At 42.5% G+C, this 18,105-nt stretch overlaps 1 protein-coding gene across 2 annotated transcripts in view; it reads left to right on the forward strand.

Moving 5' to 3' along the window:
* LOC108702845 (tubulin-specific chaperone D-like) overlaps window positions 1-18,105 on the forward strand; it is a 124,302-nt gene that overhangs the window by 60,605 nt on the left and 45,592 nt on the right. The window contains exons 16-23 of one of the 2 annotated variants that reach the window (XM_041578730.1): window positions 4,798-4,855; window positions 7,487-7,516; window positions 8,935-9,020; window positions 9,432-9,512; window positions 11,144-11,217; window positions 11,458-11,575; window positions 12,010-12,070; window positions 13,812-13,834. In XM_041578730.1, the coding sequence (XP_041434664.1) occupies window positions 4,798-4,855; window positions 7,487-7,516; window positions 8,935-9,020; window positions 9,432-9,512; window positions 11,144-11,217; window positions 11,458-11,575; window positions 12,010-12,070; window positions 13,812-13,834 (531 nt within the window). The remainder of the gene's footprint in view (window positions 1-4,797; window positions 4,856-7,486; window positions 7,517-8,934; window positions 9,021-9,431; window positions 9,513-11,143; window positions 11,218-11,457; window positions 11,576-12,009; window positions 12,071-13,811; window positions 13,835-18,105) is intronic. The other variant, XM_041578731.1, reaches the window with a different exon arrangement.

Raw genomic sequence — 18,105 nt, forward strand, 5'->3', positions numbered from 1 at the left:
ACTATCCCAGCACAGCACACAGAGGTCTGCATAGGAATGCAGTCAGCTCTATCTCCCATGAAAAGGGGTGTTACAATATAAAAAAAAAAAGCATAGACACACTAAAGTGGCCATTATGTTGCAAAAATACTTTTCCTTTCTCCTGCCCCTACACTTGGTGTATTTGCCTGATCCGATCTCTCTGGCAGTGAGCTGTAGGGAAAGGCAGGCAGGCCCGGGCACGTAGTGCAGAGAGATTTCCCACGCTGCATGAAACCAACTGTTCTCTCCTGTTAGGAAATCCTCGTAAAGTAGTATCGCAGAAACTCCAGCAACAATAGCCCAGATCTGCAGGTAGAAACGGCTGGATCCTGTTCGGATTTGCTGATAATCAAGCAGGGCACTCTGGGCTGTGCCAGCACTGAAACAGGCAATCCGATGCCCTTGTGCTGAACGTAACCCACATTTGGGTGCACAGAAGCTTCACATTCACTTAATATTATAATTTATAGCCAAAACATAACAAGCCATGAATAAACTGTAAAGTACAGGTATGGGATAAATTATCCGGAAACCTGTTATCTGGAAAGCTCTGAATTACGGAAAAGCAGTCTCCCATAGACTCCATTTTATCCAAATAATCCGAATTGTAGAAAATGAATTCCTATTTCTCTGTAATAATAAAACAGTACCTTGTACTTGATCCCAATTAAGATATAATTAACCCTTTTTGGAAGCAGAACCAGCCTACTGGGTTTACTTAATGTTTAAAGGATTTTGTAGTAAACTTAAGGTATAAGGATCAAAATTATGGAAAGAACTGTTATCAGGAAAGCCCCAGGTCCCGAGCATTCTGGATAACAGGTCCCATACCTGTATATCTGCACCAGCCTGCTTTGTGATGTCACAATGGAGTCCCATGTCCTGTATGAAACCACTGTATCCTGGAGCTTTGCGCCTTTATATGGCCACAGAACACCTCAATGACTGCTAGTATCCTTATAATTTACAGTAGGGGGTACATTATCCCTTATAATACATGAGTGATACTCAGAGTTCCCTGTATAACTCAGCCTGCAGCCTTTATATGGTCACAAAACTCCTCAGTGATTTCTAATATCCTTATTATTTAAAGTAAGGGGTACATTATTCCTTATAATACATGAGTGATACTCAGAGTTCCCTGTATAACTCAGCCTGTAGTCTTGTGCCTTTATATGGTCACAGAACCCCCTCAGTGACTTCTAATATCCTTATTATTTACAGTAGGGGGTACATTATCCCTTATAATACATTAGTGATAATCAGAGTTCCCTGTATAACTCAGCCTGCAGCCTTGTGTCTCTATATGGTCACATAACCCCTTAGTGACTTCTGACATTATCCCATATAATACAAAGGTGATATTAAGTTTGACAGATAGTGAATCACAAATATACAAAAAAAAGCCCTGTTCTTGGTTTATTTTCATATGGGACTGGCTCAGGGATTACAGCAGAGTGCCATCAGAAAGCCTGGGTTGCTGAGTCCTTTTGTGCACAAAGCACGTTCCTGTACAATAGAGAATAGTGACTGCGATTGTGGTTAGAACATAATATAATGGATCTGTTGAAGTTGGATACGTTTTGCTTTGGCTCTTGTGCAAAGCAGGAAACACTGCCTTAGGCTGAAACAGGTGAATGGAGCTTCTTACCTGTTACTCTTCTTACTAAGGTAGGCAGAGAGGGCAGTATCCATATTAAAGGGGAAGTTGACTGTAATACAGATGGAATGCAGATGGAATTAACGTAAGCATCTTTACAGTTACTGTTTTTTTTATTCTAGTAGTCTAGAATTCTGGAAGTTGTAGGACAGCAATGTCAAGAGAACCACAGGCTATGGTGCTGGGTTATACTGGCAGCCCCAGGTGAAAAGCCTTCTAACTGGGAATGTCTGTATATAGGAAAAACAGGTGGAATAAAGGGCAAAAGTGTTGTGTACTGTGCCATTAAACGCCTCTCGAGCTCCCTACCTCCATTTAACCTACAGAGTTCTGCTATTTGATTTTTTACTTTTGGTTCTAGTGCAGGTGTTTATAGGGAAAAGTCCCTTTGTTTACCTATGAATTCTTTGTAAAACAGAATGACATAGAGGTGTAGTTCCCAGGGAGCTTTATTTGGGATTAGTGATATCCATAGGGGCTGCCATGAGGTCCAAGTAAGCAGTAAAGTGCATTTAAATAATTTAAGTAAACAATGAACCCTAAATTGCTTTTTTCAGATTTGTGCACAATTATTAGTTACATAATCCACAGAAGTAATTCCACCTTCCTTTATCCAACAATTTAAAGGTCAAGTAGGGAATTGAATCATTGATCCACTGCCCTTCAATTAACTTATACTCCCCCCATTCAATATCCATTTACCTTCCTAGTCCAGACCTACTGTTCATAAGATAGCATGGTGGACGCTGAGTTAGGAGACACACTTTGCTTGCCATATGATATCACAGTAGTCATGTATTATTAATGTAAGTTGCAAAGTTCCAGTAGTCCATAGCAACCAATAAACAAGTTTACTAGTCACCTTCTGATTGGGTGCTATAGGCTACTAGACCTGGCACAAACCATTGTGCCTTTTATGACATTAAGTTGGTTTGGAATTAGCTCTGTGAAATAGAAATGGTTCCACTAAATCACAAAGCCTTAAAATGATTTCAGTTGCACCAGAGGGGCATCACATTGGGCATACCTTCTTTATTCATTACTGCATATATAACATTTGTGGTTATGCTTTGCGGGTGTCCATATTGCAGTGCCATTATCCGCTGCTAGAGTATGGTAGCCAAACTGTTTGGCATTTGGCAAACATGTTTTGGGCAAGCTCATCCATGCCAAGGGGGGGAATGCAACTGTTTGGAAGGGAACATTTCCTCATTCTTACATATATCTCGCCAAGTATCCGTCCCCAAGCAAACTTGTAATTAAACGCTCAGTTATGCAAACTCTTTTCTCTGAAGCCTCTGGTTGCTATAACATGGAGCAGAGCTTGTAAACAGACAGCCAGAGAAGTGCCCTGGGGGGCAACAGAATCAGTAGGCTTCAGCATGGCTTGATCAAACTACCACCGGGCTGTTCCATTTGTTGTGTGCTAGGGTATAATTGGGTTTTGCCGCCTGCTTGTGGGCTGCCTATATCTAGACAGCACCTCTCTGTGTATGAGTGTGGCCTGTCGTACTGCCTTCCAGGTTACTTGTTTTGTGTATCACCAGGTATAATTGGGCCTATTTAACAGATGACTGGGAGGTAAAAGAATCACTAGACAGAAACCTTCTTCAGCGTGGTCCAATCTTACCCCCCCCCCCAGGCTAACTATTCCAACCCATGTGTTATTATTGGGCATATTTAACATATTTAATATATAGCTAGGAGGTAACAGAACCATTAGACAGAAACCTTCTTCAATGTAGTTCAGTCTGTCTTTCCCCCAGGCTAACTGTTCCATCCAGTATGTACGCAGGTAAAACTGAGCTGTGCATGACCCCTGTTTTATTCCCAATTTTATTCCCTGTGCACCCAGGTGCAACTGGTCTCAGCAAACACATGACTATGGATATGAGTAGGTTAAGAGAATCACTCTGCTTCCACCTTTTTTGCTTCAGACAATACAGCCTCCCTATGCCTCGCACATGGGCCAATTTAACTCAGTTTACATGCTGCTTTTCAGTTCAAACAATCTGTGGCAAATACAGTTATTTAGGGGCACGAAACGCGTAGGTTTTGGTGTTTGCACACCCACTGTTCTATTCTCACACTGTGTGACTCAATAAAGCCGAATTGCTATTAATATCAACACCTCCTGTTTGGATCGGTCAGCACTGACAGTGAGTACTTAATTTTGTATTTGTCAAATGCAGTAAATGTCCAGGGCTGGCCATTCCCAGATGGGTAAAAACCTCAGTTGTTCCCAACCTACTCAAACTTCCAAGCAGTTTTCAGAATCAAGTAAATGTCATAGTATTTCAGATACTGAACCTCTTAAAAACAGAGGCACACTGACTCCACATCCTTTGTTTCTTAATTCATTTACATGCACAATGCCTGTCTGCATAGTAATCAGTGCACCATGCAGCATACATCTAAATAGCTAGATTAGCCAGAAGAATATGGATGCAGAATATGCCCAGGTTTCACTTGAGCTGCATGGAATGTGGTTTATAGACTTGCAAGTGGGACATTGGGTTGCTAATTAGCTTTATGATATGGGGGATTCTTGTTCAGTAGCCAGTAGAGTCCCATTCACAGGTGGCTTTGTTGCAATGTAGAAGCTGCTGTGCCATGGGGCAGGTCTGGTCTTGTTTCTTGGCTTGTAGAACAGGTAGCTATGAGGCTCACTGTGTTACCCAGGCTCCAAGCAGCATCTCTTTAGCATCTGCTGTGCCCCATATTGAAACTTCCAACCATTGTCTCTTTAGAATTAGAATGTCCCCTGCAGAATTCCTTTAGCTTCTGCCATAAGGTACTAATCACCCACTTGGAACCCCACAACAAGTGTATAATCTGTATAATCTGAATTGCCCCAGTCTGGAACCCCAAAATGGTATCTTTTTAGCCTGCTGTACCCCTACATTTATCTCTGTAGCCTCCTTCCTCTGTTCTCAATGGTATTGAGTCTCTCATTGGCCTCGTAGGCATGGAGCCCCTCAATCTGTGTCTCTTTAGCTTCTGCTGTACAGCAAGTCATGGCACCTTTATTTAGATTTTGATTGCCCTAATCTATCATTATAAATGCACACATAAATATACAGTTGATAGATACTGATTGAATTCTTATTTTCCAGTGCATTGGTCATTGCCGCAGTGTTCGATCGGGATGTGAATTGCAGGAGAGCAGCCTCTGTAAGTTACAGCATTGTTTATTTTTTATTTTGTATTTGGCATTGCCAGGATAGATTACTAATAGCTATGCATAATTGTCATCTCCTTTATTTAATACATCATTTTATTTACTGTACACCTTAAAGGGGTGGTTCACCTTTCAATTAACGTTTAGTATGTTATAGAATGACCAATTCTAAGTAGTTTTTCAATTGACCTTCATTTTTTATTTTTCATAGTTTTTGAATGATTTGCCTTCTTCTTCTGACTCTTTCCAGAGGTCAACTTTGGATCACTGACCCAGTCAAACAACAAATGCTCTGTAAGGCTACAAATGTATTGTTACTGCTACTTTTTATTACTCCTCTTTCTATTCAGGCCCTCTCCTATTCATATTCCAGTCTCTTATTCAAATCAATACATGGTTACTAGGGTAACTTGGACCCTAGCAACCATATTGCTGAAATTGCAAACTGAAGTGCTGCTGATTAAAAAGCCAAATAACTCAAAAACTACAAATAATAAAAAATGAAATCAAATTGCAAATTGTCTTAGAATATATTGCCCCACATCATGCTAAAAGTTATCTCAAAGGTGAACAACCCCTTTAATGCTTTTGTAGACGTAGGGGCTTATCTGCAATGCTTATATAGGCTTAGGGGTGCACAATGTCACATGAAACATCCTTCCCAAACAACTTTATCTTCCCTTCTGGGTTCCAGAGTGTGGCCTTCACATTTCACACTGACGATCAGTTAGCCTTAGCCATGCTACACACAATCCAGAGAATTCAGGATTTAACTTGCCTCAAGGAATTTAAGAAGCTACCGTAGTTAACCCCAAACATTTCACGCACAACCCAAAGAATATAGAATTTTAACCTGCTTCGAGTTATTGTGGCAGGTGATTTTCATGGTTTATTTATAATAATAACATTGGTTTACTATATTGGGGGCTGGAACACAGCAACAAGCGGTATATTTCATGTTAAACTGCTGTTCTAAACAAGTGTATATAGTGCACATTTGCCTTTAATGTATCCTGTGTGTTTTGTATTGGGCTGTGTGAGTCAGTACCTCTCTAACTGTTGTATGTGTTGTAATCATAGCTCCAGGCTAACATTACAGGCTCTGCTACTTCTGGGTTTCACCCTATTGTCCTCATTTGGGTTTTTAGTGGTAGTGTGTAGCCTGTGCTTGTCTGTACTAGGAACACCTTATTTATATGCACGAAATCTCTCATATTCATTATGGTGAGACCAGGCTGATTCAAACAATCTGCACTATCCGATCACAGTAGAGGCCTATAAAGACCCATCTGTTACATGGCTGTATGAATGCCAACTGCCCCAAGCTGGCCATTTTCTCATGACTATATGACTGCTGACTGCCCCTAGAGCAGTGGCATAACTATAGAGGAAGCAGACCTCTATAGGTTAGCTTCCTCTATAGCTAATAGAAAGACCCCTCCTCCCCAGACGCAAGTTGGGGCAGACGTGGGTGGGGTGGAATTGGGACATGGGTGGGAGGTTGGGGATTGGTGTATGCCAGGCCCCTCTGAGTGTTTTTTTTTGCAGGGGGGCCTGGCGCACTCTAGTTACGCCACTGCCCAAGAGGTCCACTATCTCATGACTGTATGAATGATGAGTGCCCCAAGAGGTCCACTATCTCATGACTATATGAATGATGAGTTTCCCAAGAGGTCCACTATCTCATGACTGTATGAATGATGAGTTCCCAAGAGGTCCACTATCTCATGACTGTAGGAATGATGAGTGCCCCAAGAGGTCCACTATCTCATGACTGTACGAATGATGAGTGCCCCAAGAGGTCCACTATCTTATGACTGTATGAATAATGAGTGCCCCAAGAGGTCCACTATCTCATGACTGTATGAATGATGAGTTCCCCAAGAGGTCCACTATCTCATGACTGTATGAATGATGAGTGCCCCAAGAGGTCCACTATCTCATGACTGTATGAATGATGAGTGCCCCAAGAGGTCCACTATCTCATGACTGTAGGAATGATGAGTGCCCCAAGAGGGTCTTCGTCAAAGGACTATATGAATGCTTCCACCCCCCAATAGTGCTTCTGTCACATGATTATATAAATACCCACTGCCCCAACAGGACCTGGGTCACATGGCTGTATGACCACTCCAAGAGTCATGTGCCACCACCATATAAATTCTGACACCCCTTACAGAGACTGTATCACACATGTAGGGCCTGATCATTGTCAGAATTTACCAGCAGAACTATGTCACCTTGACAGTTGTGGTGCATATTTATGTGCCACATAATGAAGTCTATGGATAGAATCCATCATTTTTCGAAGGAATGGCTAACAATCCAACCTTCATTGTGTTTGGGCAGCCGCCTCCAGCGCCTTCATGCCCTCCCTGCCACACCCTGCTCTAACACCCTGCTCTAACGCACTGCCATGTGACACACCAGCCTATAAGGATATAGCAAGGGCAGAGAAAAAAAACCCCTCAGGGCCTGGTTCCACTAACAATGAACACTTTATTTTAAAATGTAAAGCCATGGGTCATTTCTACTGCAGCCTGTTTGTTTGCCATTCATCTGCTGGTATTTGGTTATATTCAGGCATCTCATTTTCCATTGTTTACTCTCTCTCTCTCCTTCAGGCAGCCTTCCAGGAGAATGTGGGGAGACAGGTACGGTAACATTTAGCGCACTTAACCTCCTCGTGTCAGTGTGACAACTGCTTCTGCTCTTCTTCTATAATGATGCCGGGTATTTCTGTCAGTAATCACATTTTCACCCTAAACATTATACAGCATATGGTTTAGAAAGAAATCTGGGAAATGACATGCTTCAAGGAGCCTCGCTGCAAGGGACTGTGGGTGATCAGCTATTATCTCTTATAAATACACAACAGATACAGCTCTGAGAGCACAGAGACAGCTGTAAATATTGCTTCATTTGTGTTGTGACAATAGCCCCAGGATTTTTTCATTTCTTTTAATTTTACCAACAAATGCTAGTTATTCTTCTCTCCTCTGGTACTGATGTCTGAAACCCAGGCAAGCTGTTTCACAATCACATAGTAACCTACACAGAAGCAAGGGATTCTAGTTAGACCCGTTGCTTCTGGTATAGACAGGGCCACCATCAGGGGGGGACAGGGAGGACAAGTGTCCCGGCCCCAGGCATGAAGGGGGGCTCGGCAGTGCTGCAGTTTTGAAATAGCCGGGCCCCCCTTGCGAGCGCCGAAGCATGCGGCCATTTCCGTAGTCCCGAACAACTGAAATGCGGAAGTGCCGAAAAGCTGAACAGCCAAAACGACCCGAAGCCACGAAAACAGCTAAAGCCAAAAGTCCCAAAGCGGCGAAAAGACACGAAGCTACGAAAATAGCCGAAGCCGAACTCCCGAAGCGGCGAAAAGTCCCGAAGCTTCGAAAATAGCTGAAGCCAAAATCCCGAAGTGGCGAAAAGATCCGAAGTCACAAAAACAGCCGAAATTGAAGTCCTGAAGCAACGAAAAGACCCGAAGTCACGAAAACAGCCGAAATGCGGCGAAAAGACCCAAAGTCATAAAGTCCTGAAGCCATGAGTTCAATTCTACTGAACACAAATTTGTGTGTGTTTTTTTTTTAATCCCCTGGCCACCAATGTATTATTTTAATATTCTATAGGCCCTTGCCTCCAATGTTTTTATAAAAAATATTTTTTTTTTAAATTGTAAGGGGGGCCCTGGCGCCAATGTTGTTTTAAAAAATATATTTTGGGGCCCCAATTTTTTTAATTTGTAAGCGGGGCCCTGGCACCAATGTTTTTTTTTTTAACCATCAATAGCTTTTTATAACTTGTGTGTGGGGGGGAGGTTACTTTTTTAGTGGTGATGTCTGTGTCGTCTTTTAACTGTGATGTGGAGTGGGCTGGATCTGGGATGGGGCTTGGGGGCCAGTGTGGGTGGGGCCTGAAAATTTTGCTGTACGGGGCCCCGTGATTTCTAATGGCGGCCCTTAGTATAGAGACCACTGACACATCCAATCCACTGTCTATCTCTTTATATTGTATGAATGGTACAAACGGCCTGATACAAATTTTACTTGTTTTGTCGTTATCATAGGGCACTTTCCCCCATGGCATCGATATTTTAACCACGGCAGATTATTTTGCAGTTGGGAACCGTGCAAACACGTACCTAAATATAAGGTATTCCATACGGTTTCTTCTTTCAAAAAATGTTGTCATTGCAACAGTTAGCTTTTTGGATAATGACTATAGGACTTATGTAAGTACTGCACTGATGTTTGATAACAGGTAGGCAATATATATTCGTCATTCCAGAGTTGAGCAACCATCAGTGGCGTAACTAGACATTACTGGGCCTCACAGCCAATTATTTTTCAGGCCTTCAAAAAATCTTTAGTGGATGACTTGTTTTAAAAATATTTCTTGAAGCTGTGTTTCTGCTTCCTCTATAGCTACGCCCTTGCAATAGTTTAGCTGTTGGGGATGCTGGGATATGTAGTCCCTTTATAGCTGGAGTAACATAGTTTTTCTATCCGTGATCTAGTTCCTCTTCTCAGACTTCTCTTCTTTATATGTATTTTCCCTCTGCAGTGTGTTTGTGGCTGGCTTTCAGGAATACACCAAGCCAATGATTGATCATTTAGTGGAAATGAAGATTACCCACTGGGATGGGTAAGTAGAACAGTACCCAGTGTATTGGAATGGAGAGGGCATGACCATACATAAATATGCATTACCCATTCTGTATTGTATATTCTTGTGTTCATTTGATGTGCAGCCTTTTATTGCCTGGGGTTCTGTCCCCAGTGACCTGAAACAGCATCAACCTTATCAAACACATTGTGCTCTGAATCAGCAAGCAACCTTGTGTTCTCTTGCTATACACACAGACATAACTAGAGGTGAAGGATATATCTGTAGCAGGACCCCGTGCTGTCACATAAACACTGTGTTGTTTGCACACAGAGGCCTGTTTACAGTTTTTTTTAGTCTCTAGGGCACATGTTTTCAAATAACCACTAGGAACCAAGCTTGCATGTATTTGGTTGCACCTAGAAGGTCTGTGTTTGTGTCAACAGTCTATTGGGCAGCTTCAAAGCATGGTCTGAAAATGGGATCCCTGCAGCCAGCAGAAGCCCATGGCATTCCTCTTACCCCAAACACACCTATCTGCCTCACCTTGCACTGGGCTTTGTTTACACTGCAGACAAATAAAGGAACTGGTTTCTGCAACCAGGGAGCAAGGCCTCAGCCAAGTAGGAAGACCGTATGAAAATTTTAATTTTACAATATCAGTTATGCTTAGCATACACTGTAAGGTCTGCTAGTTTGGAGAGGGTGGCATACAGGCCACCAATGTGCTGGGCTTAATTGGAATGATCCATTCCCCCATGAGTTATAATGAGGGTACAGATGGACCCATGGGGGGAGGGGTACTACATCAAAAATCTATGCTATCCCATCCAATGAGAATTCTCTATCTTGCCTGATATATATCTGGGCGGTTTTTGTCCGTAATGTATGTCACTTGGCAGTCACCATAACTGCAATTAAATGTCGTATAAAGGAAAAAAGGGGTAATCATAAACTCACTCTTTGTACTCTACTCCTGGATCTCACCATTGTGTTAATGCAGGAATCTGTTTGGATACAATTATTTTTTTCTGATGGTATTTTACTTAGTTTTAACTTTGTGGCAGGAGCTGATATTGATGTTTTCAATTTTTTAATATGACAGCATTGTGGCTCCTGCATCAATGCACTTTGTTGTACTTCGGTGTAACCAAAAAAAGTCCTACTTTTCGAAACACCTTTCAAAATAACACCTGTGCTGTGATAATAGCATGCTAAACATGAAGCTAAAGTAGGCTTGTATCAGCTGTTAACAAATGGGCAGTGCACTAATATGAGCACTACAGCAAACAATCCTTTATTGGAATATTTTATATAGCAGATTTGAGAGCTGAAGTTCAGCAGCAGTTCTGAGGGTACAGTATCAGAATAATAACCCTGTGTCTGGTTGCTGATTGATAGTATTGGCTGTCTTTGTTGCACATACCCAGTTTGAATTGCCAGATGACTTAACACTGCTATCAGGCGTCCATTGAAATTAAAGGAGACAACGCCAAATTCGTAATTATTGGATTGGATTTTGGTCCTTCACAAAAAATGGAATCCAACCCCCAATTTGGGGGAGGGCTTTCATGAGGCCAGTGATTTATTTAAGTATGTTCTGGTGTCTTCCTTTCTCTAATCCCACAAATCATTGAAAAAGTGCATCATGTGACTCATCCTCTTTATAGGGTTGTACGAGAGCTGTCCACTAAGGCTTTACACAACCTCACCCCCACGGCCCCAGAGTTTATGGCAAAGACAGGTGAGTATTAGGGGTGGGAGAAGCACACGGACAGAAGGAGTCTGGGGGAATAGTGCCCTGTTAAGTATTGTACCATGAAATAGCAATGGCGTATGCTGCATATTGATTAACATGATTGAGATATTGGGTTTGATTCCAACCAAAACCTGATTGTGCAGACTCTGTATGCGGCTGCCTAAATTCACTTAGCAGATAAAGAACCTGTTTCAGATAAATGATTTTAGCTTTTTTGTCTCCAAGTTTTGCTGCGTTTGCTCCCTCTGGCCATTGGAACGGACTTGCACACACGCCATGGTGCAATCTTAGCATGTGCGGAAATCACCCATGCCTTGTACAAACTGTCGGCTCAGTGCAACAGGTAAACTGCTGGGAGATCATCATGTCTGCATGACACTTAAACGGCTTTTTTGACTGACTGAAGGCTAGCTGGCAGTCCATTGTTGTTGTGGTATTATGACTCCAAGCACCTCTTCAAATAGATTTGTACCCCACAGAGATGCTGTGCTTTGGGGAATCCTTACAGGCACCATTCTGTTCTTGAATATCCCACAATCCCCTCTTTCATCTGAAAACAGATCAGAAGTTACAATCACTCCGACACGCTCTCCAAGATTAAATCAGTGTTTTGGGAAAACATAAGGCTTGCTGTCTCTGTATTTACACACCAAGCAGCCATTTTTCTTTGGGGGAGTTTATAGGCTTTATTTATATACATATATAAAGATAAGGCACAAGGCACAAGGTACTGGGTCTCTTTAATGATCCCTAATCACTGTTTGATTGTATTTACAGGCACCTTTCTGATTATCTGAACAATGAAACGCTGGCAGGACTTACAGCAATTCACCCAAAAGTGAGTAAATATTGACACTTTTGCATATGAGTCAGTGGGCAGCAGGCAGCAGAGACCCACGAAATCCCTGAGGCATATAAAGTGCTTCTAATTTGCATCATCTCCCCAAGCAATAAAACCTAAAGGTGGCCCTACACTGAGAGATTTGCTCGTTTGGTAATGTGGCCATACGAGCGGATCTCTCCCCGATATGCCCACCTTGAGGTCATAGGGCCCACGATCAGGTCATAATGAAGGAGTACGGGTGGTTGGATCGAGGGACCAAATCAACGAACAGAGGCGGTTCGTGCTCCAACAGGATTTTTAGCCCTGCCCAATCGACATCTGGCTGATTTTCTGCCTAAAATCAATTTGGGTCTGACTCGGTCTGACGGCAGCTTTTATCGGCCCGTTTATGGCCACCTTAAGGGTGGTGGCAGATGGGGAGATACAAATCTTCCCGCCGTCAAAAATGTGAATCACCGGCGGGATGGCATACGTATCGCTTCAGAATTCTGAAGTTTCCTTGTGCAACAACTTCAGCTGCTCTCCATACATTCATCTCACTCTCCATCAAATCCACCATTTGCATCTTTCAATTACATTGTCTTTAGCTTCTCCCTTTCACCCAATATAGATTGGCCACTGCATCATTCTCCTCACTAAATGCATCAACCATCTCTCGCTCTCCCTGTCTGTCTCTCTACCAAGTGTATCAGCCTCTGTATCATTAATCTCTCCACCAATTGCATGAACCACTCTGCCTTTCTAATCCATTTACATATATTGCTCTCAGCCCATTATTGTCTGCTTCTCTTTTGTGAAATGGTGGATAAACTAAGGTTGGTTATGAGGGTACGTGGGTCATCTAACTTTCAGTCTTAAATTGAGGGGCGATCATAGGAATACAATGTTGTACCAGGGATGCTTTAATTGTTTGTATGATATCTTCATGTTTGGGGAGCAGGGTACTGACTGTAATGGGCCTGAAGGCGCAGCAGTAATAGTAGTGGACCAAAGAGGAGACAAAACCAGGTTCGAGGTACAAAAAAGGGTTTATCCAGAAGAGTAGTCAAGGTACAGGCAAAAGATCAATTCAGGCGGCAGACAATGGAGATACGAAAAGCAGGCAAAGGTCAATACACGGATAATCAGATTTAGAAGTCACACCCAGGAACACTAGTCAAAGGAACCTATAATTGGGCAATGAAGAAAGGGGCAATGGGGTTTAAATAGTCCAAGTCTTGGCGCCAAAATATTGACGCGCTGGCGTCAGACGCTGACGCGGTGGCGTCAGATGCTGACGCCAGCGTCCCCACGCTGACGTCCTGACGCCGGCGCCCGATTCTGACGCCGGCGTCCGTTCCGTCGCCGACGACCAATCCTAGACGGAGAAGGCGTTGATGTCACAGGACCGCGCCCGGCAGGAGCCATGCGGTGGAGCAGAAGGTTGCCATCTTGGACGCCATCTTGGGTGAGTGTTGAAGTTTCCATTACACTGACCTGCACCTCTCCAGATAAGGATTCACAAGCATGGCTTATACTGTACACTGGTATGCAGCACACTGAAAGATCATTTGTAGTTGAACTTCGCCTTTATGGTAAACAATTAGACACTAATCCCTACCACAAACAGGATGCATTTACTTAGATACTTTCCCATAACACTGCCAAACAGAATGGTAACCGTGAAATGCTTGTCTATAAGATCTTACTGAAAAATACAGACTGAACTCACATCCTTTCTTTGGTTTATTTTCAGCTCCAGGAGTGCCAGCTATACAGGTGAGACTTGCAGACGGTTCTTTGTGTAGAGACGAGATAATGTTTTCTGCTTGCAATGGTCTGCTGGGTATTTCTCTTCACCCGTTACATGGACCTGTCTGTCAAGGCTGAGAAATATTCTTTGAATATTGTGAATTATATTGTCTTTATTAATGCTAGGTTAAAAGAGAGAGTAAATGTTTACATGTTGCACAGGGTTTTATCAGCAGTGGAAATAAACTTTCACATATAATGTATTCCAGATATTTGAAGGAAGGAATCATGATAGTCCATAAAAATGTGGTACCACTCAAACCACCCTCTGTCTAGACAGATATTTATTCTGTATGTACCACTCACCTTGTCCTCATTCAAGGAAGTGTAAATCATTGCACCTTGCTCTTCCTGGGACGAATACATCCCTGGTTACCTGATCCTTATACTTTACCATCTGTCTGAGCAGGGTACATCTGTATTACAGGTGTGGGATACATTAGCCAGAAACCTGTTATCTAGAAAGCTCCAAATTACAGAAAGGCCATCCCATATACACCATTTTATCCAAATAATCCACATTGTAAAAAATTATTTTCTTTTTTCTCTGAAATAATAAAACAGTTCCTTGTCTTTGATCCAAACCAATATATAGTTAATCCTTATTGGAAGCAGAACCAGTAGAGTTTAGGTATGAGGATCCAAATTATGGAAAGACCCATTATCCTGAAAGCCCCAGGTCCCACATATTCTGGATAACAGGTCCTATACCTGTACCTTGTTCTATATGTACCAGTCACCCTCTCTTCTGTACATCGATGGCTTCTAATTATGTATGTACCACTCACCTTCCCCTCTGTCTGGGTAGGGTACATCTGTGGTTACTCATTCTGTATGTACCACTCACCTTACCCTCTGTATAATTTGTTCCCTGCATTCTGATACTATCTATAATCAGGGTTATGTAATACTGTGTTTATTTTCTGTTAGTGGATTTCTTCTGGCAGAGATCCTTAAACTGCCACCAATATATACCATTTTCATGAAAAGGAAACAAGTAACAATGTTGATATTTTGGCTGCAGCCTAAACGGCTGTAGCAAGTAATTTTGGGATTAAAGTGCAATTACTTGTGCGTTCACACGTCTCCTGTTCAAGGGAGTGGGAGGTGGCAGTGGAGGTTATGGTGGTTCTGTGTTCCCCCAGCCCAAAGGAAACCTGAGTTAACTAGTCGCATGCCCTTATCATGAAGTAATGACAAATATGAGCATATCTGCTGCATACTGCTATGTTGGAAATGCTTGGTATGAAGAATTTCTGCTTTATGTACCTGTAGGGTGGTGAAAAAATCTCTTGGAGGTGACTTTTTGTTCCGATATTTACTGGTAAACACTGCAGGACTGTATATAAGTTTGCTCACTGGAGAGCATGTGTTGGGCTCATACCTGCATTACTCAAATGCCTTCGTAAAATATTATTTTATGGGTATTTAGAAACGTCCCTATTTTACGTGACCAATTTTGCAGAAAACAACCAAATATGTTGAGTCTACATATGAGTGACCCTCTTCTGGCTTGCCTGGTGTTCTTCTTCCTTAGATCCCCTGAAGCCATTCTTCTCTTCTGTTTAATGTACAGTATATGATTAATCCATGTCACCCCCTTAGCAACCTGATAATGCAAGTGTAGATCTGGTTCAGTAGTATTACCACAATCATATTGGCACAGTTTAGCACAACATAGACTTTAGAGCGAGATTGGCAATACACATCCTTCTTTTAGATTGGCTCCATAGCTTTCTGAAGAAGCCTGTGGCAGGTGATAGCAGGAAAGAAAGACCTAACTGCCGTGTTTATAGACAGACTACGATCAAGTACAATGTGCCGCACTGTTCAAAGGATAGAGATAAATATGCAATTTCAAGTGTAAGTGCACTCCTGTTGCACTTGTCCCATCAACTTTTCTGTTTTTTAAGATCTGCCACCAGTAGAGACCAGTAGAGTTTAGGTATGAAGATCCAAATTATGGAAAGATCCATTATCCTGAAAGCCCACATATTCTGGATAACAGGTTCCATACCTGTACCTCGTTCTATATGTACCAGTCACCCTCTCTTCTGTACATCGGTGGCTTCTAATTATGTATGTACCACTCACCTTCCCCTCTGTCTGGGTAGGGTACATCTGTGGTTACTCATTCTGTATGTACCACTCACCTTACCCTCTGTGTAATTTGTTCCCTGCATTCTGATACTCTCTATAATCAGGGTTATGTAATACTGTGTTTATTTTCTGTTAGTGGATTTCTTCTGGCAGAGATCCTTAAACTGCCACCAGTATATACCATTTTAATAAAAAGGAAACAAGTAACAATGTTGATATTTAGGTTGCAGCCTAAACGGCTGTAGCAAGTAATTTTGGGATTAAAGTGCAATTACTTGTGCGTTCACACGTCTCCTGTTCAAGGGAGTGGGAGGTGGCAGTGGAGGTTATGGTGGTTCTGTGTTCCCCCAGCCCAAAGGAAACTTGAGTTAACTAGTCTCATGCCCTTATCATGAAGTAATGACAAATATGAGCATATCTGCTGCATACGGTGCTATGTTGGAAATGCTTGGTATGAAGAATTTCTGCTTTATGTACCTGTAAGGTGGTGAAAAAATCTCTGGGAGGTGACTTTTTTTTATGATATTTACTGGTAAACACTGCAGGACTGTATATAAGTTGGCTCACTGGAGAGCATGTGTTTGGCTCATACCTGCATTACTCAAATGCCTTTGTAAAATATTATTTTATGGGTATTTAGAAACGTCCCTATTTTACGTGACCAATTTTGCAGAAAACAACCATATATGTTGAGTCTACATATGAGTGACCCTCTTCTGGCTTGCCTGGTGTTCCTCTTCCTTAGATCCCCCTGAAGCCACTCTTCTCTTCTGTTTAATGTATATTTGATTAATCCATGTCACCCCTTAGCAACCTGATAATGCAAGTGGTAGATCTGGTGCAGTAGTATTGCCACAATCATATTGGCACAGTTTAGCACAATATAGACTTTAGAGCGAGATTGGCAATACACATCCTTCTTTCAGATTGGCTCCATAGCTTTCTGAAGAAGCCTGTGGCAGGAGATAGCAGGAAAGAAAGACCTAACTGCCGTGTTTATAGACAGACTACGATCAAGTGCAATGTGCCGCACTGTTCAAAGGATAGAGATAAATATGCAATTTTACATGTAAGTGCACTCCTATTGCACTTGTCCCATCAACTTTTCTGTTTTTTAAGATCTGCCACTTGCAGCATATGGAAAGAGCTGAGATCTCTGCCGCCCAACAGGCTCCCTCTTCTAATAAACTTTATGGGCATTTATAAAATGTACTAGAAATAGCTGCCCTAAACAAGCTAGCATTTCCTGTGTGATTGTATCATCTTGTAAATATGGCATTAGCCTGGACTGAGCGACACCAGAGAACTATGCCATCATTTATTTGTACTAAGCACAGTTCAGCAGAAACAGTACCCTGACTTTGTTTATAGCCAGTACAGGAGAGACCGTCTAACTAAGCAAACATAGGTATTCCTCTGTACTAATCACAGCCCCCTACAGTAACGTAACTAACAGGAGCCTGGTCCTGGGTGCAGGCTGCGCAATCTGGCCCCCTGCAGAAGCGATATTCTCAGTGGAAAAGTGGGCGCACAAACTGGTGGGCCCCCGAGGTGTTGCAGGCCTTGTTGCACCCCCTGCTCCCCCGGTAGTGCTGTCATTGGCCACCTAAGTTTATGCATAGCCTGTACAGACAGAGACCGTAATACTATACAGGTATGGGACCTATTATCCAGAATGCTTGGGACCTGGGGTTTTCCGGATAACAGATCTTTTCGTAATTTGGATCTTCATACCTTAAATCAGTGGTCCTCAACCAGTAGCTCGTGAGCAACATGTTGCTCTCCAGTCCCTTGGATGTTGCTCCCAGTCGCCTCAAAGCAGGTGCTTATTTTTAAATTCCAGGCTTGGAGGCAAGTTTTGGTTGTATAAAAACCAGGTGCACTGCCAAACAGAGCCTCAATGTAGGTTGACAATCCACATAGGGGCTAGCAAATGGCCAATCACAGCCCTTATTTGGCACCCCAAGAACATTTTTCATGCTTGTGTTGCTCCCCAATAGAGATGTCGCGAACTGTTCGCCGGCGAACATCGGGTGTTCGCGCTCGCCGGAAGTTCGCGAACGTCGCGCGACGTTCGCCATTTTGGGTTCGCCATTGTTGGCGCTTTTTTTTGCCCTCTCACCCCAGACCAGCAGGTA

Source organism: Xenopus laevis, chromosome 9_10S (assembly GCF_017654675.1).
Source record: "Xenopus laevis strain J_2021 chromosome 9_10S, Xenopus_laevis_v10.1, whole genome shotgun sequence".
In the NCBI taxonomy this organism is placed as follows: domain Eukaryota; kingdom Metazoa; phylum Chordata; class Amphibia; order Anura; family Pipidae; genus Xenopus; species Xenopus laevis.